The sequence below is a fragment of the Apiospora kogelbergensis genome (genome assembly GCF_038363985.1).
Source record: "Apiospora kogelbergensis strain CBS 113332 chromosome Unknown utg000007l_segment0_segment0, whole genome shotgun sequence".
Taxonomy (NCBI): domain Eukaryota; kingdom Fungi; phylum Ascomycota; class Sordariomycetes; order Amphisphaeriales; family Apiosporaceae; genus Apiospora; species Apiospora kogelbergensis.
The window spans coordinates 4449568-4472643 of NW_027117424.1; the positions used below are offsets into that span (position 1 = coordinate 4449568).

Below are 23076 nucleotides of genomic sequence, written 5' to 3' on the forward strand. Positions count from 1 at the left end.
CTGTAAGGCACTGGTCCACAGCCCGGGGTACGATGGTTTCACAGGGGTGGGAGAGGATCAGTGGTGCCCAAACCTATCCGAGATGCAATAGTCGCTCCATCTGCGAGGGTCGTTTCGCCAGGGTACTGGCTTAACTATAATTGAGTATTCCAAACTTATCATGGTAAGGATTTCCCATCCTTTGTTTGAGCTTCTGGGCGCGGAACTGCTGGGCCATGTTCTGCCGATCGGCGCCAGGTTTAGAGAAGGCGGCGTCGAGCAAAGGAAAGCTACGAGGTAGTATTTGCATACATGTTGGATGGACGATTGCGTGCTGCGGATGCGACGCAGTTTGGCAAAAGCGATGGCTGTCTCCGACCATGTTCGGGATCGGGACCGTTGCGATAGCTGGCCGGGGTTCAACAGCTGATAGAGACCTTGTCAATCGGTGCTCGCATTGGCCAATTTGCCAAGGTGGAGGCTGCATGACTCAGTCACGTAGGTCACCCGGCTGGAATAGGCATGGGGCAGGGCAGGCAGGTCTAGCCGAGTCGTTGTAAGTCGCAGGCCTTGGAGAGGCTTATCCAGGCACCAGGTCCTGCGCTCTGTGTGACCAGGCGAGGTGGTTCGAGATGAGGAGACGATATGAGTGTGCGAGGCGGCACCCGAATGAACGGTTTGCGCCACCCGGGCCGAAGCTGGTAGGACATTCAAATAAGCATCCGAAGCCAAGCCCAGATTTCCCTCCCACGCCCTAGCTTCCGACGACGGTGCTGGACTACTGCTGGACCACAGTCAAGCCCTGGCCGTACCCGCGCCGCTACGACAAGAACCGGGGGCTCGGGACTCGTGAAAGGACTCAGGACTGTCTTTGTTCTGCCACCTGCGAGACCAATCGATTGCTCCACGTGGGCACGTGGTGCGTGGGTGAGGCGCATCCGGGGGAAGCGGACCAGTCAATTAATTGCTGACCTAATTCCGATAAAGATAAGCCAAGCCAGGTTATCTGTCCATCCTCCACTTTCATCCGAGCCCTAGTCCCCGCCATTTGTATCACACTTTTCTTGACTCTCTCTGCACCACACGTCATGAAGGTTGTTTGTGACTGGTTCTTTCATCAAACAAGGTCCGTTGGCCCAATGGTAAGGCGTCTGACTACGATCCTCTCTTCAATTGGTTCATCAGGAGATTCTGGGTTCGAGCCCCAGGCGGACCTGAAAACTTTCTTTTTTGCTCCTGTCGTTAATTTGACATCCCTATTTGTCGTGACTCAGCCCCACATCATGTGGTCACTATCTATATCAAGACTTCGTTCCCCATTGAAGATGTTCACATTTTCCCCCTTCCATGCGCTGTGGACGTAGTGCTAGTAGCAGTATGCGTCAGGCGCACGAGCGATATAATAGCTGGCAACGGAGATGCAATAATAATGTCACGTGCTAGCCAGTTACTTTTGACCTCCGTCCTGTCGGCACGGATGTAGCTGACCACCCAGGATTCACGGGACATAAATGGCGAGAACTTGAGTGATCTAATTCTGCTGGGCCGCCAGACGGGAATAGACTTTTCTGTTTTGTTCTTTTCTTTCGGTTCAGTGTCAAACTGTGCCTGGTATTGACTGGAGTATAGATAAGAAAAGGAAAGCATAGACTGGCTGACTAGCATTCAATTCTATTCGCTCCTCTTTATTATTTCGTACCTGCCATTGAAGAGACAAACGCAAACGAGGAACAATGTAGGTATTAAAAATCTAGCTGCACATTACTTAACAGTAATGAGAGAATAAAGCAATCCATAGTCCGGTTTTGGAGATAGCATCGTGAAGGCTTCTATGAACAAAGTATAAATGGTTCCATATCTCGATTCCGTGGTGCAGTTGAAGCTTGGTGACAGGATCTGAGAAGCTGGCAAGCTAGACTTATTATAAATTTGAACAGAAAATGTTTTTCCCTGTTTCCCAGTCAGAGGTTCTCTCATCGTCCATCCCACTGTGCTCAACCACAGCCTACAAGAGTAAGAGGAAGTTGATTCAAGAACTTGGCTTCATCCATTAACTGATACAGGTTTCGTTATATTCAATGAGAAATAGACGATCAAAGGCAAGAAGCTCAAACGAGAAGCGCCTCGAAGGCTGTAATATGCGTCCCTGTCCAGCTTTGTCCTTTCTTGATCACATTCTAGCCACCCCGTCAGATCCTGGTATGCCGTTGGCTACACCTTTTCGAAATTTCCTTGTCTGTAGCAAGCACACAAACATCACACACCTCTTTGTACGTTCCCCCATGTGCTAGGGTATATCCCTGCCTCTTCCTTGAATCCAGGAAAACACGCCGGCTTGTCGAGGCAGCAGCCGTGGCCAAGATTGCCAGTTTGGTCAGGATCCGCGGAGCTGACATTGAACCCTGTTAGGCCATCTTTACTGGGCTCTTCCCACAGCGACTGGAAGACCCAAGCCAGTCCTTGCCGTCATCGCCGTTAGACATCCGACGCTTGAGCAAGAAGCTTCGAGTGATCGAGAGGAGAAAGGCCCCGTTCGAATTTCAGCGAGTGGAATTAACTTGAAATTTCCAATTTGAAAGTCATATATCATCCCCATTTCCAGGCGACCAACCACAACCTGAGACGACTATTTATCCCAAATCATATCGTTTTGGTCATCATGGCTGAACTCAAAGATACAGAAGAATTGGTTATTACCCTGGGTATCTGGATATCCACAAACTCCAGGGGCTCCAAGAGCTACGATATCAGATTTAACAACATAAACCTTCCAAGGAGTGTCTTAAGCATCAACCACCACCAGACCGAGCCGCCAGATGCCGCTTCTGGTCAACGGGACAGTCATCAGCCCTCCGATGCGCAGCGATTCGAGCCAGAGCAAGACTGTACTCTGGCCAAGCCACGACGGACAAGTATGGGAATCGTACCCAAGGCTCCTAAAGCCATGATATCGCAAACCGACATGGGTGCCCAGCCCAACCAGGACTACCAAAACACACATGTGGTTCAGCATAACGGCATTCCACCCCCCTCTGCAGGCTTCATGTCTGCACCATGGGTGCCTCCTTCAGGGCCCCCATCACATTTCCCCTTGAATCCAGCGCAACCTGTCTTCAACAACATAAACCCTGTGCAGCAGCCGCCGCAGCAAGAATACCCACACCAACATGTCCAATGGCACCCTCCAGCAGGACGCCAGCTGGTCGAGCCGCCCCCGGGTTCGCCAACCCGGCGAACGACAGAAGATCCATCAACTACAAGGGCAACCCGAACCTCCCGGCCAACCAGTCCGACAACATCCCCCTATCGAGGAGCTGTTCGCTCTGGATCACGGGCCTGCCGGCCGGCTGTACGTACGCGATGCTGCTGGGAAGCATCCGGGACTGCGACAAGGTCTTCTCCTTGTACATCAACAAAGCGCGGCCCGCAGCGGGGCTGTGGCACGCGGCGGCCAAGTTGGTCTTCTTCAGCCGGAGGGGCGTCGACCAGCTCCTGCAGCAGGCGAGCGAGGGCCGCTTCCTCGTCGGCAAGTTACACCCGTCGCTCCACCTGAACGACCTCCTGCGTAAGCCGGCGAAGCCAGGACCCGAGTGCCGCGTCATCCGCATCGACGGGCCCGTCCAAGTCGTCAACGAGAGGTGGTTGCGGAACTTCTTCAAGGGCAAATTCACGTGGGAAGACGACCGCGTCTTGGTGCGCAGAGAAAGACTACAGCTTACGAGAGACGGGGTACTGCGGCCAATGCGGACAGTCGAGTGGCATTTTGGCAGTTACCAGAACCAGGCGCAGAATGCAGTCAAAGTCCTCCGTCGGGCGCCTTTTTGCGGCATGGGAGGGGATGGCATATGGCCATATGTTGATTTGGATTGGGGCGTCGACCCATGCGACGCCGAGAAGCGTGATGGTCCGTTTCGTGCTTTCCAAACAGCTAAATAAGTAGCCAAGAAGTGACGTTGAATTGGATGAGTAGTCAGTAGGTAGTGATTGCTTATCTTATCGCTACAGCACAGCTACAGCGGTGGACAGTGGGTCCCCCGGGCCTCTTAGTGGCAGGCCAGCCTTTAGTTACTGGCCAGTTACTGACCAGCTACTGACCAGCACCGCCAGGCAGCGTGAGCTTTCGTCGCCTTGTGCTTGCCTTGCCCTTGCTGGCTGCTCCTTGCATAGCTTCCAGCCCGTCATCACCCAATCCCATCCATCCACTTCCACTTCCACCATCCCGCCTCCGCCCCGTCAACAACAACTCAACTCTCTTGGGTCTTTGCGACGACTGCCTTCTCAATCCTCCATTCTCTTTCTTTTTCCACGTCGCCGACTGCAAGTCCCCTCTTCCCACCTCTCTTCCCCCCACCGAAAGCCTCGGCCCTTGATCGCATTCCGTCACCATGGCCGACGCCGCTTTCAAGCCCGAGAAGGACTTCAGCAAGGAGGCTGACAAACAGATCGCCGAGGCTGAGAAGCTGGCCAAGAACGATGTCAACTCGGCCATTGAGAAGCTCACAGTATTCGAGAAGCAGACCCGACAGGTTCGTTGTCCCCCACTTGCTACATGCCACATCCCACCATGTCCGCTGACCCATTTGCTCTCTCGTAGGCATCAGATTTGGCCTCGACATCACGAGTCCTGGTTACGATATGCACAATCTGCAAGGAGGCCGGCAACTGGAGTCTACTCAACGACCAGGTCCTCGTGCTCTCCAAGAAACATGGCCAGCTCAAGCAGGCCATCACCAAGATGGTCCAGACCGTCATGGGCTTCCTCGACTCCACGCCCAACCTCGAAACCAAGCTGTCCGTCATCGAGACCCTGCGCACCGTCACCGAGGGCAAGATCTTTGTTGAGGTCGAGCGCGCCCGCGTGACCAAGATCCTCTCCGACATCAAGAAGCAGCAGGGCGACCTCAAGGCCGCCATGGACATTCTGTGCGAGCTGCAAGTCGAGACCTTCGGCTCCATGGAGCGACGGGAGAAAACCGAGTTCATCCTGGCGCAGGTCGCCCTGTGCATCGAGAACGGCGACTGGACACAGGCCTCCATCCTGGGCCGCAAGATCAGCACCCGCTACCTGTCGCGCAAACCCAAGAAGACGCCCGAGCAGCTGGAGAAGGAGAAGAAGGACCGCGAGGACAAGATCAAGCGTGGCGAGGACGTGCCCGAGGCCAAAGAGGACGACACGACCGATCTCAAGCTCGCCTACTATGAGCAGCAGATCATTCTCGCCAAGCACGACGACAAGTACCTGGACGTCTGCAAACACTACCGACAGGTCCTGGACACCGAGGCCGTGGAGAACGACCCGTCCAAGCTCCAACCTGTAAGTTTACTTGCTGACTTTCAGCCCCTGTCACATTGGTTCACAGCTAACGGTTCCATGCAGGTCCTGCAACGCATCATCTACTTTGTCATCCTGGCCCCCCACGACAACGAGCAACACGATCTGTTGCAGCGCGTGTTCCGCGATGCCCGCAACACACAAGTCGCCACCGACGCCCAACTGCTCAAGCTGTTCACCGTCCCCGAGCTGATGCGATGGCCCGAAGTAGCTAAGATGTTCGGCCCTCATCTGTGCTCCACCGACGTGTTCGAGCCCAAGCCCAACCCCGCCGGCGACGACAAGGCACACCAGAGATGGCAGGACCTGCGCAAGCGTGTCATTGAGCACAACGTCCGGGTGGTGGCCAAGTACTACACGCGCATCGGCATGGAGCGGCTGACGCAGCTGCTGGACCTGACGGTGGAGGAGACAGAGAAGTACATCTCGGAGCTGGTGTGTTCCAAGACGGTCTATGCCCGCATCGACCGGCCCGCCCAGATTGTCGACTTTGCCAAGCCGAGAGACGTGGACGATGTGCTCAATGAGTGGAGTCACAACATGAAGAGCCTACTCGGCTTGCTCGAGCGGGTCGACCACCTGATCACCAAGGAGGAGATGATGGCCAGGATTCAGCCTGGCGCGCAAGGAGCCAAGGGTGGCAAGGAGAAGAAGGCCAAGAAGGCCAAGGCTTGAGGGGGCCATGTTACATCCGGACAGTCGAAAGGTCTGCTTCCATGGACTCGAGGCTCCAAAACGATACAGGTTCGCATGCCAATATGGTGCGTGCGAAGTGTACAATAAGACTAGATAGGGGCCGGCTTGCTGTGTAAAAGAAGATACATTGCAATTGCTCTCACGTTTGTGTTTCTGGTCATGACTCGCTGTAGTCGCCTTGTCATCTCGATGTTGACTTACACCAGACCCAACCTGGCCTTGGCCAAATTCGGGGGACATTCTCTAGAAACTGTATCCAACTCAAGCACATGTGAGCAAGTGACTGAATTCAAAAACAGAGTCCGTCGTGGCTCTGGAAAGGTTGCCATTTCCATGTTGGCCTCACTCGTCGGAGATTAGTTGGTGAGCTGTTCAATGTGGAGATATTTTCGGCGCTTACCAAAGCCGGGAGACGGCGATGAGCCATACGGCGAATCTATTGCAACCAGGGCACGAAGGACGCTCCGTCTGCTGCATCGGCCCGACAACATCCAAACTCCCAAGGAACGTACGTCCTTTCCCATCTTCTCATGCATCTGCTCTTGCGTGTTTCTGCCCTGCGTACAACCATTTTGCCTCGTTCCACCACCGCTTCTTTCTACCTTTCTAGACCATTCAGTAGCGGCGTCATGTCGTCCACCGCCGCCCCGCCGAGCTCATCGAAGCCGGCCAAGAACACGAACAAGCCCGCGGCCAAACCAGCGCCTGCCAAGAGAGAGTTAAAGATTCTCATGCTTCATGGTAGGTCTTACTTGCTCAAAGCGATCTGTTATTCGACATGGTTTTGCTATCTTGTACATTCGTGTTCTCACATCTGTATCTTACGACTCATCTCATGACAATGTTGTCACACCTGCTACCCCCGGTGATTTGCCATCTCCATAGACCGAGAGATCACCGGAGAAGATGTAACAAAAAAACACGCTGACCTCGCTACCCAGGCTACACCCAATCCGGCCCCCTCTTCAAGAACAAGACGGGCGCCCTGAACAAGCTGCTGAACAAGACGCTCAGCCCGCCCCCGTACAACTACACCGTCTCGCTCGTCTACCCGACGGGCCCCCACAACCTGCGCCCGGCCGACATCCCCGGCTACCAGCCGCCCGAGGACGGCGACGCCGTCGACGACGGCGCCCCCTCGGACAACTGGGGCTGGTTCCGCCACGACGCCGCCACGGGCACCTACCGCGGCTTCGCCGAGGGCATGCACCGCGTCGCCGAGGCGATCCGCGACGCCGGCGGCGTCGACGGCGTGCTGGGCTTCAGCCAGGGCGGCGCCCAGGCCGCGCTGGTCGCGGCGGCCCTCGAGAGCGACCGGCGGCCGCTGCCGGCCGCGCTGGCGGGCGACGAGGGCAGCTGGGCGCGCGCGCTGCGGGCGGCCAACGGCGGCCGGCCGCTGCGGTTCTGCGTCGTGTACTCGGGCTTCGTGGCGCGCGACGAGGCGCTGCAGTGGCTGAACGAGGGCGGCATGGCGACGCCGTCGCTGCACTTTTTGGGGGGCTGGACACGGTCGTGGACGAGAGCCGCAGCCGGGGGCTGGTCGAGGCGTGCGGCGCCGAGGGCGACGGGCCGGGCGGCCGGGCGCGGGTGCTGGTGCATCCCGGCGGGCACTACGTGCCGGTCAGCAAGGAGTGGACGATGCCCGTGGTGGGGTTCTTGAGGGAGGTGCTGGCCGAGGAACCGGCCGAGGACAGGGCTAGAGAGACGCTGTGAGGGTTGGTTTGCTACAAGCAGCCTGGAAGACAAGGGAGACGGCACGTCATGATGCGTACAGAGCCTAGATATCCCCCCAAGACGGCTTACACAAGATCCAGATTATAGAGAGCAATAGACCAATAGACCCAGCATTTGACAGATTGCAAAGGTTTCTCTCTTCGCCACGGACTTCTCGCTCACGGAACATTGGAATCACGAAGCTGTCATGTACTTCACAGGGGAAAGTAAACCAACGCTTGTGCACGCACATGCACACACATGCACACACACCCCTGAATTAGGAGTAGTCCTTCCCTCACGGACGCTTGCTGGAGGACCAGATCGTGGTCCTTGAGGACTGCAGTACCCAGTTCGAACATCACGACAACGAAGGGCATCGACCAAATGTGGGCGTACTCGGATAGACGGCCCAAGTCGCTGTCTCGTCATGCCTGAGTTTGACGTCAATTGGAAGCCCCGAGGTAAGTGCGACTGCTTGCATTCAGTTATGTCGAGAGCCGCAAGTCTATGATACAAAGAACCACCACTCGCTGCCTTCGCATGCTGATGTAGCATCCGGACAGCGTGGATTCGCCGAGTTGTCTATAATGCATCATGGCCATCCTGGCACGTCCTCCCTTCGGCGCACCCAGCTTCCAATCTCTTTCGAGTCTCTCGCTGTTCATAGCTCCCCCGGCACTTAGTGGCCGCCGGACTTGGCGTTGGGGTTTCGGGCGTCGTTCTTCCACTCGTCGGCTGTTGTTGTTGTTGCGCTGCATGTCAATTGATCTGTTCTCTTCTCTTTCGAACCGGTCTCAGGGAGGAGGGAACGTACATCGCATCATGGCGTTCTGGGCCGAGTTGACACCGTAGAGGATGACGGCACCGGCAGCGAAGAAGGGGGCCAGAGGCTTGACTGTTTGGCGGCCATTGAGTCAGCAGCTTGTTCGTCGTCCATGGGCAGGCGGGACTTGTCGGAGATACTTACGGACAGGAGTCGGGAACTTCTTGAGGGGGGTGATGCCGAACCAAGCCATTTTGACGGGTGAATTGATGAGAAGTCGGTGGGTGGTGGGTTGCGGTGGGTGAAGTTGAGAGAGGGGTGGTTGAAATGGGATTTCAATTGAAGCTGGAGAAAGACGACGACGACGAGCGCTTTTGCTTCTGCTTTGCTTTGCTTTGCTTCCGTTGCAAGCTCGTAGCCTTCCGTAGCCGCTAGCCGGATTGGAAGCACAGCATTCTTTTAGAGGGGCAATGCCGGGATGGCGGGTGGTGCATGCATTTAACCGGCACTACCACAGTCCCCAGAAGATATGCATCTGGCCGAGCCTGGACGAGAAGAAGGCCCTCGGCAAAACGGCCTTAGTTGGTGCCGAAGCTATGAACAGCAACCAGTAGCCAGCTGGGGGGATGACATCACCCCTCAACAGTACCTAGAAGCTCCCCCAAGAACAGGCAGTGTAGGGGATTCATTCCGTTCCGTGAGCCCATGGAGCTTCCCCATTCCAATGGACCAAAGCAGGCTAGACAACTAATAAAAGTGCGGGGGAATGGGACAGCAGCCAATGGATTCCATGGATTCCCCAGCTGCTGCTCGCTATCTTTAACCTAGGTGGCCTGCCTGTGCCTGCTGTGCCTCCTGAGATTACATTGACGAGAGAAGAGAATCACTTCTTCTTTCCCTTCCTCCTCCCAATTGCAATTCCAAGTCCAACTCCAATTCTTGCCGTGTCCGATCCCATCCTCGCCCACGTTGTATGTACGCCATCTCCCAACACCCATTCAGAAGGTGCTTGGCAAGGTGCTGCGTGACATACTTCGCCATTGATCATCTCGACGACTGACACGGCTATTATTCATACCCATCTATCATTTTTTTTGTACAACTTCCCCATCACCTCCGCCTGAGTTTGACCTCCACACCAGGAACTCCGATTACAACCACATCCCTTTGTTTGGTGAATTGAAGCTCGACTACTCTGGCCTCCCTTTCGTCGTTGCCAAATCCACGGGCACACGCATTCTCGACACCACTCGAACACCGCTAAACCCTACCATACCAACCACCAAGATGTTGACCCGACGAGTCACTGCTGCCGCTGCGGCCGCCGCTCCCCGCTCCATTCGAGCCATCACCACCACGGCTGTCCAGCAGCGCGCTCCTCTGATGGCCGACATCACCACCGATCAGGTCGACCAGTTCAACGACAAGCAGAAGCAGTTCCGCGAGCGCTTGAAGGAGATGAAGAAGGAGAAGGAAGAGAGTATGTTCTAGTTTAAAGCAAACGCCCCCAGCTACCTGCCCTCCCGAGCTGACCCATGACTTCACAGGACAACGGCAAGAGGCTCGCCAGAAGGCCGCCCAGAAGCAGCCCGACCGACCCGAGGGCCTGCTGACCAACCTCATCTACGGCACCAAGGAGGGCCGCGAGCTCGATGCCCAGCTCGAGGCCAGCTTTTCGGCCGTCCTCGCCCGCGGCAAGTACGTCCACTCCATCGTCTTCCACGAGGTGCACCCGGACAAGGTCGACGAGTACGTCGACCTCGTCGGCAAGTGGTACCCGCGCATGGCCCAGCTCGAGGAGAATAAGGTCAACCTCGTCGGCAGCTGGCGCACCGAGGTCGGCGACTGCGACACCTTCGTCCACATCTGGGAGTACCAGCGCTACCAGGGCTACCACCAGTCCCTCAACTCCATCTCGCGCCACCCGGACTTTGCCGAGTTCGACCGCAAGCTCAAGACCCTCATCAAGTCCAAGAAGACGTCCATCATGCAGGAGTTCAGCTTCTGGCCCACCACGTCCCCGCGCCAGCTCGGCGGCGTCTTCGAGCTGCGCTCCTACACCCTGCACCCGGGCAACCTGCTCGAGTGGGAGACGCACTGGCGTAGGGGCCTCAAGGCCCGCCGCGAGGTCATGGAGGGCGTGGGCGCCTGGTTTGTGCAGATAGGAGATCTCAACACGGTCCACCACCTTTGGCAGTTTGCCAACCTCGAGGAGCGCAAGGTCCGCCGCGAGCAGAGCTGGAGCGTCGAGGGCTGGGCCGAGACGGTCCACAAGACGGTGCCCCTGATCCAGTCCATGAAGTCGCGCATCTTGATCCCCATGCCCTGGTCCCCCGTGGCTTAAAGGTGCTGGGTGAGCACGTACGCGACGTATGGAATTTCGAGGAAGAAAGCAATCGGAAGCCTACAAGAAGAGGCACGGAGGCAGATATCATGTGTTTTCAACTAGCTCTCGCAAGCTATGTCACTTGGCGGGCGAATCATTCAGACGTTGTACTATTCAGGACGGACGGAATGGACCTGGCATGTCCACGGAACATGATCAAGATCAGGGAAAGGATAAGGAAAGGGGACTTCCTTTGGTCGGAAAGTGGCAAGTTGCTCAAGATTGTCGTCGCTGAAGCGGCTTTAGTTGAGCCTGGAATATACAGTGGCAGTATTATGCCACTCACCAAATGCCAACCACTGCATCGCATTGCCACCGTGGATGAAATTGTTCTGTTTTGAGAAAGTGTTTTGCGTATATGTGCTATATGATTGACTGGCTATATGCTATATGCACTGCGACTCGCATGGCTACTCTGCCATTGGCAATGATACTGCCTACGGTGCTGCTTGATCTGAATTACTCATGACAAAAGACACAGAAAACCTCACGGCTGTTTTGAGATGCGCTGCTACGAGTTCTCTTCTTCCCCGTTTGAATACCTCCAGCATTATCAGCTGAACCTCCCCTCTCGCCAAATATTCTCACCAGTCTGGATTTTTGAGCCCGTCGGCCCTCCCTTACGCAGCTCGCACCACCTTCTTCCTCTTCACGTCGCTCACGCAGCGATGCAGTAGCAATGGCAGAATTCGTTCTCTTCCCGTCTTCATGATCGGGGCAGCTCTACTCCCCGCCTTCGTCCGTCTCGCCCATGACAATGGCCAGGTTCCTCCGTGCCAGCGCGAGGGCGTTTCCGAGCGCGCCGAGCTTGGAGCTCAGGCTCAGCAGGCTCGGGTCGGCGCTGACAACGCGCACCTTCTCGCGCACGTAGACCTGCGTCTCGGTGCCCCGGCCTTTGCCCATGCCGCCGCCGCGGGCCCCGGCGCTGGCGCCGACGCCGCTGCGCGTCCGTTGCAGGACGCTGCCCTCGGTGGCGATGGGGTCGTCGGCCCCCTCGGGGCAGTACCCGAAGATGCGGTCGGCCTCGTCGTGCTCGAGGCGCCGCGCCGTGCCGATGGCCAGGGCCAGCTTGGTGCCGAAGTTGACGGGCGCGTCGGCCGGCTCCAGCGCGCGGAGGTACAGCACCAGCGACGCGTCCTGGATCGTCAGGTGCACCGAGAGGTGCGCCGGGTTCAGGGGCGGCGCGAAGCAGGCCGGCGGCACCGACGAGTGCGTCCACGTGGTGTCGGGGGGCTGGGGCATCGGCCCGCCCGCGACGGCGGACGACGAGGACGGCCAGGACGACGACGACGTCGAGGAGGAGGACGTCGTCGAGGATGACGGGGCGAAGGGCGGCGGCGTGGCGGAGGAAGGGGTGTTTTGGTCGGCGATGGGCAGCTCGGGGCCCTTGAGCAGCGACGAGGCCTCGGCGAGGTACTCGGCGAGCAGGCGCAGCTGGCTGCTGACAAAACGGGGGTCGGCGTGGCCGGGGCCGCGGGCGAAGGACTCGGAGACGACAAAGGTCAGGATGTCGACGGACTGGGTGAGCAGGGTGTTGAGCGTCGTCAGCTCGGGGATGTGGATGGGGCGGGCCGGGTCGAGGTGCAGCGTCAGGGCGGGCTGGGTGCGCAGCTTGAGGGCGACGCTGCCCTTGACGAGGCGCGTGCCGACGCGCGTCACGTAGCCCTTGACCGTCTCGTGCTTGGGCGTGCTGACGACGAGCGTCGCGCCCGGGTCGATGGGCGCCAGCAGCGCGTACGTCTCCTCGAGCGAGCTCTTGAGCGTCTTGAGCGTGTCGTGGATGGCGTCGAGGAGCCAGGTCAGTTCGCGGGCCTGCGGGGGCGAGGGCGGCGGGGTTAGCACCGTCGTCGCAGGAGCAATCAGAAGCCATCCCTCCTCTTCTTGGCCTTCTTCATCCTCCACGCCGGGCACTTGACTGCATGGAGGAGGGGTCGGGGGTGAGGGGGCGTTGACTGTGCCATGGCGTCGTTCCCGGCGGCGGTGGTGATTCAACGTACCTGGGTGGCATCCTCCTCGACTTTAAGCTGATCGGGCGCAATGGCAGGCCAGATCTCGACGGACATTTCGGGAAGTGCCTATTCTGGTGTGCCTAGGGAAGAATCATGGTGCCCGTCCTAGGCAGTCGTATTGAAGCTGTTGCGAAGTCGGTTCGATGTTGTCGGATGATGCAGTCACGCACGTCACTAGAGCTGCGATTGGGGCTGAATCTCAGTGGAGACGACGAACCGTTTCTAGGGCGCCTCTGGGCAGAACTCTGGGGGAGGTTTGGCTGAATAAGGCTTCGCTTCAGCGGGTCAGCCGCTGTGGGGGGAGCAGGCCAGGCGGCGAAAAGTCCCCTGTCGGCCTGCTGAGTCCCCTTGCAGCTCAATTGCTTTTAGGCGCGCTGTTGCAGGCACAGAAACCCCACCCGTTCCGCCTAAAAGTTCAAACTTCGCCATCTCCGATTGGCGATACCCAAGATCCCAATTCGATACAATTTGCATGCCACAATCACCACCGCCTTCAGTCGCACCGAGCGCCAGTATGGTGGAAGACGTCGGAGTGCTGCCTGTCGCGGCTGTCCAAACTCAGCTGCCTGGCGACGACAAGCTACCCACACCGGCCACACACGCGAAACTGCCGCCTATACCCAAAGGTATGCTTGCCCCCTCTCCAGGCAGACAAATACTCGCGATGACGAAGATGATGAATATATGCTAACTGTCTTTGGCTGCAGGTGCCACCGTCCACCGTAACCTCATCGGCCCCCGCCAACCGTCGACCAGCAAGGCCTTCCGTCTCTACATCAACCCCAAGACGCCCTTCCGCTCCATCACGACGCGCGTGCGCAAGCAGCTCAACAAGATCCTGCGCACCGCCTCGGCCGTCAACCCCCAGGCCTCCACCGCCCAGATCGCCAAGCGCGGCTTCCAGCTCGACCGGCGCATCCACGCCCTGCAGCACACGGCCGGCTCCGGCATCGGGCTCGAGGACGGCCGCGAGGTCATCGTCCTGGGCACCGGCCGCGCCATCGAGAAGGTCCTGAGCGTCGCCGCCTTCTTCCAGGGCCAGAAGGACTGCGAGGTCAGGCTCCGGACCACGAGCGTGTCCGCCATCGACGAGGTCTTGGCGGGCGGCGACGACAACGCGGGCGAGAGGGAGGAGGCTAGGGCCAGGATGGTCAGCTGTCTTCAAGCCCGCATTCGGCTGATATGAGTTCTTGTTTGTTTGTTTATGATGGTTTCACTCGCATGCCAACTGACTCGTGTTGGTTGCACTTGCATCACTTCGCATATTGGCATGGTTATGGCGTTCCGGCGGACATGGCTTTCCATTCTATCATGTCAACTATACCCAGTTATTGTAGTATACCCTCTGGTATTTCAACCAACCTCCTACACCGTCGTCTATGTATGAATGTCGGCTCCGAGGGTGCGATATGGACGACCCTGATAACCCTGACCGGTCCTTTTCTCTTCAATCAACGTCATGCGTCAAAACGAGTGTGATGAGCAGCAGTCGGATGGATCTCGTCTCCGGCAAATCGGCTGCCGAGTTTTCGGATCCCCGCATATAATTTGGCTTGCTGCTACGGTAGGCTGGTATTCAAGCAGGGTAGCGTGGGAACCCAAACACAGGACCCCTGGGCCAAACAACGACAATACTCGGGAAACCTAGGGAAACCTGCTTTCGACTTTTTTTCTACTCCCTCGGGCTGCCCCTTCTCTCTTATACGACTTGCCAAATAGCACCGAGATGAGATCCTGCACTAGCCAACTAGGCAGTCGCTCGCAATGCTTACTAGCACGACTCAGCCATTTCTGTTAGTCAAACCACCACGCTGGGCGGCAGTGTCGCATGGCCCAGAAAAATAAAGCCCCGAGCCTAAGCAGGGGCGCAGTGTCTCTCGGTGCGGTCGTCGGGCTCTCCCACACACACAAGCCTCTTTTTTCCCCTTGTCCCTCTGACTATTTCGTCACTTTCTGGGATGGCTGGTTGGGCTCTCGGCCCTCGCCCTCTTGCAGGATGATGATCCCTCTCGGGACTCGCGCCATCCTGGCCAATCCTGGCTCCTGGATCCCGACCAGTCAGCAGAATCAGGTCCCAACTGCCACTACGCCCGCCGCCGCCACCTTACCAGGGCCCAGATTGCAATCTTAGGCATCAGCTCAGCTGAGCTGGGCGGCTGTTTTCCCACATTAACTGCCTCCTGCTATATTCAAGGGATCAACGCAGGGAACCGAGGCCTGACTTTTTCCATACTTGCGGCCTTGGTAGCACAGAAAGAACGTCCGGAAATAAATATATATTACTACATCGCCTCCCCCACACCATGTTGTTGTTATTGTCCATTCTTCATTCCGTTCGGCTCCGTTTTTGATAGCTTCGGCCTTCCGCCATTGGCCCTGCTACACATTTGGCCTTTCTATCACTTGCTTGCACCTGGCTTCATACCAGAATGTTTCCAGGCCAACTTGTCTAAGCAAACTTCGTCTCATCCTGGTTGTGTGCGCTGATTCAAGAGCCACATTATAAGGGTTTGTGTCTGTTGGGTTGACGCCTTCACATTGAACCGAAAAAAGAAAAAGAACAAAACTTCGTCTCATACCTGGCGCCGCCAGTAACGAAGACTGCGATTGGAGAAAACAGCCGGCCCCGCAACAATAATACCACCAATATATACAAACACATACCTACACACCCAGAGCCGTCTCTCGCCCTTGGACCTACTTCAGTCCCAGGTATATACCATTGACAACCAACCGGCGTTTTCCCTTCGGAGCTGCCTTTGCAAACGACACCATGGGCTGCTTCAACTCCAAGAGCGCCATCGAGCTGGATGGCCGAGACGTCGCCATCCATTATCGAACCATCCTCATCAACAAGCTGGACAACCCCACCATCGCCATGAGCAAGCGGTTCGAGGTCGAGGAGGAGCTCGACCGCTTCATGGGCTTCAGCGAGCGGGAGCAGGAGATCTACGCCTCGCTGCGTCTGATGCCGGCCCGTCCCCAGCCCCGGCCCCGGCCCCGCCCGATGAGCTCGGTGCACAGCCTGAGGAGCAGCAGCAGTGTCGGCTCGACCGTGAGTTCTTCTTCCATGCTGGATGAGAAAGCCGAGGTCAGGGGGTCTGATTGCAAATGCAGGCTAAGATTCCCATTCTTGTCACGATGCACGAGACGGTCCCCTGAGTCAACCGACTTGTCGACTCCCCACATCTCGAATTCGAACGCTTGTTCCGTCGAGGCAGCCGAGTCGATCGAAAGGGGGGACCGATGTTTGATTACATATTACTCTTCCCAAACCAAGCACGATGCTGGCTTGCGGATCTGGACATCCAGTCGATCATCTGCCGATCCAGATACGATCCTGGAGAACCCTTGTTTGCCCTTGCAGCATTGGCCTACATGCGCGCATTGGTGAGCGTTCGATCTCGTCGTCGCTACAACCCTCCTTGCGACTACCATCTCGTCGCAGTGGAACTGTCTACTCCACATGCGCAGCGTTACCAAGACCTGCCCTGGACAAATGCAGGGAATGCATAACATGGCTACAGACGCCTGAACATCGGAGGCAGGTCAGCAGCGACTACTACAGGAGTGCCTTTGTGCGATTGGCGAGCTCTATCGGCGAGAGGCCCCTACAAGCCTGGGGCCTCTCAACATCGCTGCGCCCCTTGGCGCTCCGGCCCGACGAAAACCCACGAGATTTACGAATGCTGTCTTATAATGAAGGCATTGAACTTGTACACGATACGATGAATAATGGCAGCTCTGTCAGCAGTCAGCAGTAACTGCAATGACATCTGCGTCGGATGCCTGCTTTCCGAGCATTGACTCGATATACCCAACGATCGCTTACGAATTAATTTATACCCTATGTCTGTACCTCAATTGATTATTATACCATCTGTTTTACCTGATCCCCCGTGTTGTGCCGTCTTTAATTGTGACATTCAATCCCTATTTTACCTGAGGTGGATCACAGCCTAGAATCGAGAGGCATTGCTGGAGATGACGTCGCACAATCGACGGCAGCAGGCAAGACCTCGCACGACGTACTCAGTCTGCTCCTGGAATGGCGATCTGGGCAGCGGTCTTCGACCGATATGTCGACATTGCCATTATGACTGTATCTTTGGTGGAGGCGTCAGCACCTAGTTACAACGCTCTTTCTTGCACGAGCCCGGTCCAGTAGCAGTCGAGGATTCGCCTGCCGCCTACCGAGTCTCAGTCAACCATAGCCTGTCTGTTGCCTTGAAGCACCTACAGCACGTCGAAGGACTCTTGTTCGCGCCAGATCCTCCCAATTTCTCCAGTTTGAAGCAGCATTGTGACATGGTTCTACAAAGACCAAGGGGTCGGATGCACGCTGTTCGCAACCTACTCCACGAGGCGAGCCGGTGGAAAGTTTACCGTGACGTCCTAGGTTAACAGGTATATCGATCCAGGGATAACGACTCCTAGCAGCATGTGAATGGGCTGGGAAGTGTCCGTCCCCGAGCTGGATTCCCGACGTTCAAGCCACCGCCAATGACTTGAGCGAGTCACTGCCAGCTTTCATCTGACTCCTTCGCGGCGGTAGAGGGATGCCAACTTTGGATGACTGGGGTCTTGATTGACGAAATCGATACCTTCATCTTTCAAGCTCCAGCCCCATTGCATATTGCACGAGTGATTTGTGCATGCACGTACAACGCACTGAAGGACAGGCAGGCACCGATCTTTTAGGACCCGGGCGATGCCATGATCAAAGCCTATATCCGGGCGATGCCTGCAGCTCTGTTCCGGCTCGTTCGGGCGCCCATCTTTTGCTATATTCTTTAGGGACTTGCAGTCAACTTTGAATTACCTACTACATTTGGTTCGTGAAGATCGCGATGTGCCCACGGGCAAGGGACCGCCCTTTCTGAGGTGCGCAAAGTTATATTTTGGGGCCAGTCAGATCCCGCAGACTGAGAAGGCCTACGTCGGTCTCGCAGGTGGACTTGTCAAGCCTGGCGATCTGTTCTACGTGATTCTAGGCTGTCCGCTACCAATAAGTCTCAGACAGAAAGCGGTGGCGGGGATCAAGTGGTCGACCCCTGAATTGGGCACTCATACGCCCACGAGAATTTAGCGTATCCGACCCAGCAAGCATAGAGGTTTGGCACGGACGAAGGGGCCGTCCTCCAGAAAGACGAGTGCCAAGACCGTTGAGCGCTACTTCTCGCGGTACAGACGGCACGAGTCTGGGCCCCTTTCTGTCCTGGGAAGTTGCACAGAATCAAGCGCGCGGGACTCGGAAGAGAACGGCATCCTGTGCGTTGGGAGCCCCTTTTCAAATCAGTGTGTCGCGATCCACTTCGGCACTTCCCCTTCGGTCCTTGGTCCTCGCGATAACTTCATTTGCCAGCTGACTAGTGAACCCGTCATCCAGAACCTCCTCATGGCTCGATATACCGTCGCTCGGTAAGCACGCTGGCTACGTGAAACAACGAAACACACTTCCAATTGATCAAACCAGCCCAGCTGTGAAGATTGGCAAACGAAGACCAGCAACAACCGGTAAGAGAACGTCGTAATGCTGAGGCGGCCTACGACTCGGTGGTTGCGGGGTTGCGGCAGAGGGCATGGGTGAACTTGGTCTTCCAGCGCCTGGTCTAGTGCTGGATCAGGCAAAGCATGAAGGCCTAGACGGAAGCATTGCCGCGAAGGAGAGGGTCGTTGAGTCACGAGATCGTTGTGACTACTACAAGCCGATGAGGGCGTGTGGAAGGCATTAGAGGCAAGGAGGTGAGAATCACATGGTAAGGTCACAAATCGAATGCGGATGTCAGTGAGCAAAGCCACGGCGACCACAAGGGGCGCATCGCCGCTCATTGATCGGCATCGCACATTTCGCCTTGATCCAAAACACGTTTCCCCATCAACGTTTGCACAAAGAAACATCACAATGAAACATCACAAGAGGGACTCGAGTTTAGATACTTCTTCAATGGGGTTTTCTTCAATTCAACTGCTCCTCCTCTCCGTTGCCATCGTCTCCTCATGGCCTCTCGCCGGCTAAACACTAAGCTGAAATCATCAACCACCAAACTATGCAAGGCAAAGCATGCAGACGGCAGCATCCAAGATGGCCCAAGAAAGATAATATATGTAGCAGAGATGCTTGTCCAAAAACCATGCAAGATGCTTTTTTCTCCAATGCGTCATGTCTTATGTCTCCTCCTCCAGATAACAATGTGTGTATCTCTTCTCTCTCTTCCCATGAAGAACCGTCCTCGCCGGCGAGCAGATGCGCAACAACAACAGCAGAAATGGGTATCTCAACAACACGAAGGCGTGAAAAGGGCTGCGTCTCGAAAGAGCAAAAGATGTAAAAAGGATGAGTAAAAGCGCCTCCGTGGTCAACCCCCAGTCCCGGCCGGCACCCCGATTGGTGGTCGGAGTGATGCCGAAAGGAAGGAAGGGGTCCAAGTAGAAACAAGTGGGATTTGATTGTCGAAAGGGAAAAAGGGGGGCCAGCCAGCAACGACACGACACGATACAGCACAGTTGTTTTCTGTGTCAACGATTTGCAGCAAAGTGCGGGAGATCGGGTCGATGCAGTCGATGCAGGGAGTCACAGTCGTGTTTTGCGTGTGTTGCTGGTCCACTGAAACATTAAGCAGAATGTTATGTGCAATAGAATGAACACGCCAAACGCTCAACACCGGGGGGTAAATAAAGGTAAACAAGAAGTAGAGCTGTTGTTGCTTGCTCGAAGGAGGACGGGCCACTCCCTCCGCAGTCTCTTCTTCTCAGGCGCAAGCGCCATGGGGGTATCCAGAAGAGGCGGGCGAGAGTGAGGTTGTGAATGTGGATGATAGATAAGTTTTCGTCGGGGATGGTCAAGCCTAACCAACCCGACAGAGAGGTATCGTAGGGTCGTTTCGTCTCGTCGCATGTGATATATAAACGTTGCCAACATTGAATGCAGTGAAACAATGCCGAAGGTTTTGGAACAAAAAGAAAAGGGTGATGATACGATGAGCGGTGATCCCATCGTAACAAAAAAAGAATGAGTATATATATAGGTGGCTAGCAAGATCAGGACGACGACGTGCGCCGTCCGATCTTGACCGTGCCCAGGTTCCTGCCCGTGTAAGTCATGCCGGCATGGCGCGACTTACATCAGAGCGGCGATGAGCATACCGGCAGCACCGGCCACGACGACCTTGGCGGCGCTGAGAGCGGAGCCGCTGTTGGCGTTGTCGGAGGGGCTGGGGGTAGGGGCGGTGCCGGTAGAAGAGGCGCTGGTACCGGGGACGCTGCTGGTGGCACGGCTGGAGCTGCTCATGGAGCTGCTGGTGATGGTGCCGTTGGCGCTGCTGCTGGAGACGGCGGCCAGAGAGAAAGAAGCGGTGGGCGTGGCCATGGTGGTGGTGTTGAAGGCGGTCGCAGTGGAGACGCGCTGCATGGTGATGGTCTTGGTCATGGTCATGGTCGACGTGGCGGTGCTGGTGTCAGCGGCAGCCAACAAGGGCAGGAGCGCGACACTGAGGACAGAAGACAGTTGCATCTTGGATGATTTGGTCGTGGTGGTACGGAGAAGATAGATATTCCAGGATCTTTTCTTGGGTTGTCGATGCGACCAGGTGTTGTATAACGCGCGAATGGTGATAAGCGTGTTAGTCAAAGAGTGTTGTTGTCGAGTATTCGATACTCAAGTTTGGTGGTTGTCAAGTGTGGATATATGCCTTCGCAGAATGCTTAAGTACGGATGGACTCTGCCAACGAAGTCCGATGAATAGTGAGTGAGTGGTATGAGGTGGTTGAGTAGAAGGGTAGGAAGGACGAGAGGATGCGAGGGATGAGGAGAGGCGAAGGCCGGGTAGAAGAAGGAAAGCCACGATGTGTCTTGGGGGTATAAAGGCTAAAGATACAACAATGGGTGGGCGGCTCGAGGGGGGGGATTTAATGAGTGAAAGACCCCCGGCGACCATCAAGAGTATTCAGATTGACAACCTAGTAAACACCATTCCCTCGTGGATGCGGCCGGGGTCCTCTTGGAGACGGAAGGAGTCCCAGTGGCCCTGCTTGCCCTGCAAGGTGGGCTTGTGCGCCCTCGACTAGCCATTCCCTTTGGGTTTCTGCTCTCTGCGCGCCGGCTACAAAGGCTTCAGAGGTCAACGACTTGGACAATGCGGGTGAAGAAAGCGGCACGCGGTCTTAGTTGCATTTTACAAGGCGACGGCCCGTCGAGTACTGTCTACTCTGGCCGTGACCAAGACTTGGTATACGGCGTAAGTACTGGCAACCTGGCTGTCACTCAGGACAATCAAACAGTCGGGTACAGGGGCGGAAATTAAAAAAAGAGGTCACGTACCGGTTGTCGAGGTGCCGCCCCTCCAAGTCTAGCCGGATATGGAAAGTCGGGCTGCTTGTAATTCATGCCGCCCGTCTTAGTGAGGGACTGAGGGACTGGAGGACATGGACCAGCAATCCAGTAGTGGATGACTGGATGTATAGGAGTGATGCCTGCCGTCTTCCCTCGATCGTGAGACCTGCCTTGCCTGTGCCTTGCCTGTGCCTTTGCAGCTGCAGGGAATGGGAGGCATTGCAACGGCGGCGGCTGACATAATTACTGCGTCGCGGTTGTTGTGACGGTGGTTGTCATTCATCAATAGAGTCCGTGTGCTACACAGGAACAGTGCAAGATCGACCCTCTGATCGATTGGCCATTGGCAGCTGATATTATCCAAATGAGACTTCTTTCCCAGATGCTCCGTCTTACGGTCCATCGGGCCCCTATCGATTAAGTCGAGATCGTTCATAAAACCGTGCCGACCAAATTGCACAATCTCAGGGCTGGTCACTTTGGTGCTGTGCGCCGGAACAGCGCATCCTCTGATTGGGTCTCAGCATCGTCTTTAGTAAGGATGCCTTCAGCGTCTCCAGCGGTACCTTGCAGGCCCAGAGTCGCATGGATGTTATGGTGCCTGGCACTAAACCGAAGAGGGCAGCTTGTCAAACGTCTGGTCCCCATCCCAGAAACGATCCCCATCCTCAACGATGCGACGCTGCCCATCGGTTGGTCGTTGCGACAAATCCCGCCCACTGTCGATTTGCCTTCAATTTAACCCTTTCCAGACATTGGTCTCGCCGGACTGTGCGCTTGGCGACTAGTCTCTTGCGGAGAAGAGGATGGCATATTTCTATGGACTAGAGGTATCTTATGAGAGATGAGACCGACACCTCTGAACGCTGACCGACACCTTTCGCGCGTCTCGCGCATTTATGTAGATCTGCTATACAGCCATCGAGACGCAAGGTATCAATCAATAGTTCGTGGATGGGAGGGATTCGTTCCGGGCAACTCCATCTTTGAATGCGCATGTCCGAGGGAGGCAAGGCTTATGCCCATCCTCATTCATCCTGCGCTGTGCCGCGAAGAACAAAAAAAGAAAGAGAAAAAATCTTTTAATAGTTGGTGGCAGAACCAAGAACGTCCTGATCCTTGGCGCAGCAAGCCCCGAGGCTGCATGGGGGGCGGTATAGGGCGACAAAGAGAAGTAGAATATTTCCCTCACCTCGCAGCCGAGGAAACTGATCTTTTCTCGTCCAGTAGCCTCTCGCCTCTCGCCTTGGCTGAAAAAGCCTTACTGCAGCCCCCGCAGCATCGTGGGCCGTGATGGGAGCAATCACCAACCACATGTCACCACATTGCCTGGTTGCAGCTGTCGCGCTGTTGTGCTGGCATGCATTGGTGTGTGTTGAGAGGCCAGGCAACCCTAGTTAGTGCCCGTTCACGAGAAGAGGTCACGGTCGAATAGCTGTTACGTCAGAAATGCTGCCCTTGCATCTGCAGCCACAGCTCATCATGCGATGTAACCCTATGCGTGTTTTTCTTTCGCATCGCAGTGGTCGTGCGCTTTCGGTGCAGAATGGCATATGGCTTGCCACTCGGCGACCTGAGCACTTCTGCTGAGCAGACCTGAGCAGAGGCCTGAAAGGCCTACGACGAGGCTTGCGACTAGAAAGATGCGCCATTCCGCCCAGCTGGTTGCTGGCTGGCGGTGACGATAGCGATGAGCATCTCCTGCCACGCCGCCCGTGAGCCGCTAATTGCATCACCACCGCTAAAAACGAAAAACGAGCCAACACGAGCCTCGCTATGTTTGTTCGCTCATTTTCCCCCACACTCTCAGCCAGATCATATCACGGGAAGATCGCCGAAAATGCCCGCCCCTCTCTGCAACCG

General features: G+C 56.2%; 9 protein-coding genes across 9 annotated transcripts; 6 read left to right on the forward strand and 3 right to left on the reverse strand.

Annotated features, from left to right (window-relative positions):
- Positions 1-3153: 3153 nt before the first annotated feature.
- On the forward strand, positions 3154-3915 carry PG998_011895 (uncharacterized protein; the record flags this gene model as incomplete). The annotated part of the gene is made up of 1 exon (XM_066878711.1): positions 3154-3915. One exon carries the CDS (start codon positions 3154-3156, stop codon positions 3913-3915), a length of 762 nt encoding a protein of 253 aa, XP_066727765.1.
- A 449-nt stretch (positions 3916-4364) lies between these two features.
- PG998_011896 (uncharacterized protein) lies at positions 4365-5986 on the forward strand (the record flags this gene model as incomplete). Its single annotated transcript, XM_066878712.1, has 3 exons — positions 4365-4505; positions 4574-5293; positions 5357-5986. 3 exons carry the CDS (start codon positions 4365-4367, stop codon positions 5984-5986), a joined length of 1491 nt encoding a protein of 496 aa, XP_066727766.1.
- Positions 5987-6636: 650 nt separating this feature from the next.
- Positions 6637-7720, forward strand: PG998_011897 (Esterase OVCA2; the record flags this gene model as incomplete). Its single annotated transcript, XM_066878713.1, has 3 exons — positions 6637-6748; positions 6949-7486; positions 7537-7720. The coding sequence occupies 3 exons, from the start codon at positions 6637-6639 to the stop codon at positions 7718-7720; spliced, it is 834 nt and encodes a 277-aa protein (XP_066727767.1).
- A 682-nt stretch (positions 7721-8402) lies between these two features.
- Positions 8403-8747, reverse strand: PG998_011898 (ATP synthase subunit J; the record flags this gene model as incomplete). The annotated part of the gene is made up of 3 exons (XM_066878714.1): positions 8691-8747; positions 8538-8618; positions 8403-8458 (listed from the first exon to the last, which is right to left on the reverse strand). The coding sequence occupies exons 1-3, from the start codon at positions 8737-8739 to the stop codon at positions 8403-8405; spliced, it is 186 nt and encodes a 61-aa protein (XP_066727768.1). The 5' UTR covers positions 8740-8747.
- A 1026-nt stretch (positions 8748-9773) lies between these two features.
- PG998_011899 (Protein NipSnap-like protein 1) lies at positions 9774-10830 on the forward strand (the record flags this gene model as incomplete). The annotated part of the gene is made up of 2 exons (XM_066878715.1): positions 9774-9966; positions 10034-10830. The coding sequence occupies 2 exons, from the start codon at positions 9774-9776 to the stop codon at positions 10828-10830; spliced, it is 990 nt and encodes a 329-aa protein (XP_066727769.1).
- A 765-nt stretch (positions 10831-11595) lies between these two features.
- On the reverse strand, positions 11596-12935 carry PG998_011900 (uncharacterized protein; the record flags this gene model as incomplete). The annotated part of the gene is made up of 2 exons (XM_066878716.1): positions 11596-12684; positions 12870-12935. 2 exons carry the CDS (start codon positions 12933-12935, stop codon positions 11596-11598), a joined length of 1155 nt encoding a protein of 384 aa, XP_066727770.1.
- A 460-nt stretch (positions 12936-13395) lies between these two features.
- PG998_011901 (uncharacterized protein) lies at positions 13396-14067 on the forward strand (the record flags this gene model as incomplete). The annotated part of the gene is made up of 2 exons (XM_066878717.1): positions 13396-13507; positions 13589-14067. The coding sequence occupies 2 exons, from the start codon at positions 13396-13398 to the stop codon at positions 14065-14067; spliced, it is 591 nt and encodes a 196-aa protein (XP_066727771.1).
- A 1587-nt stretch (positions 14068-15654) lies between these two features.
- On the forward strand, positions 15655-16043 carry PG998_011902 (uncharacterized protein; the record flags this gene model as incomplete). Its single annotated transcript, XM_066878718.1, has 2 exons — positions 15655-15936; positions 15999-16043. 2 exons carry the CDS (start codon positions 15655-15657, stop codon positions 16041-16043), a joined length of 327 nt encoding a protein of 108 aa, XP_066727772.1.
- A 3958-nt stretch (positions 16044-20001) lies between these two features.
- Positions 20002-20394, reverse strand: PG998_011903 (uncharacterized protein; the record flags this gene model as incomplete). The annotated part of the gene is made up of 1 exon (XM_066878719.1): positions 20002-20394. One exon carries the CDS (start codon positions 20392-20394, stop codon positions 20002-20004), a length of 393 nt encoding a protein of 130 aa, XP_066727773.1.
- Between the last annotated feature and the right edge of the window lie 2682 nt (positions 20395-23076).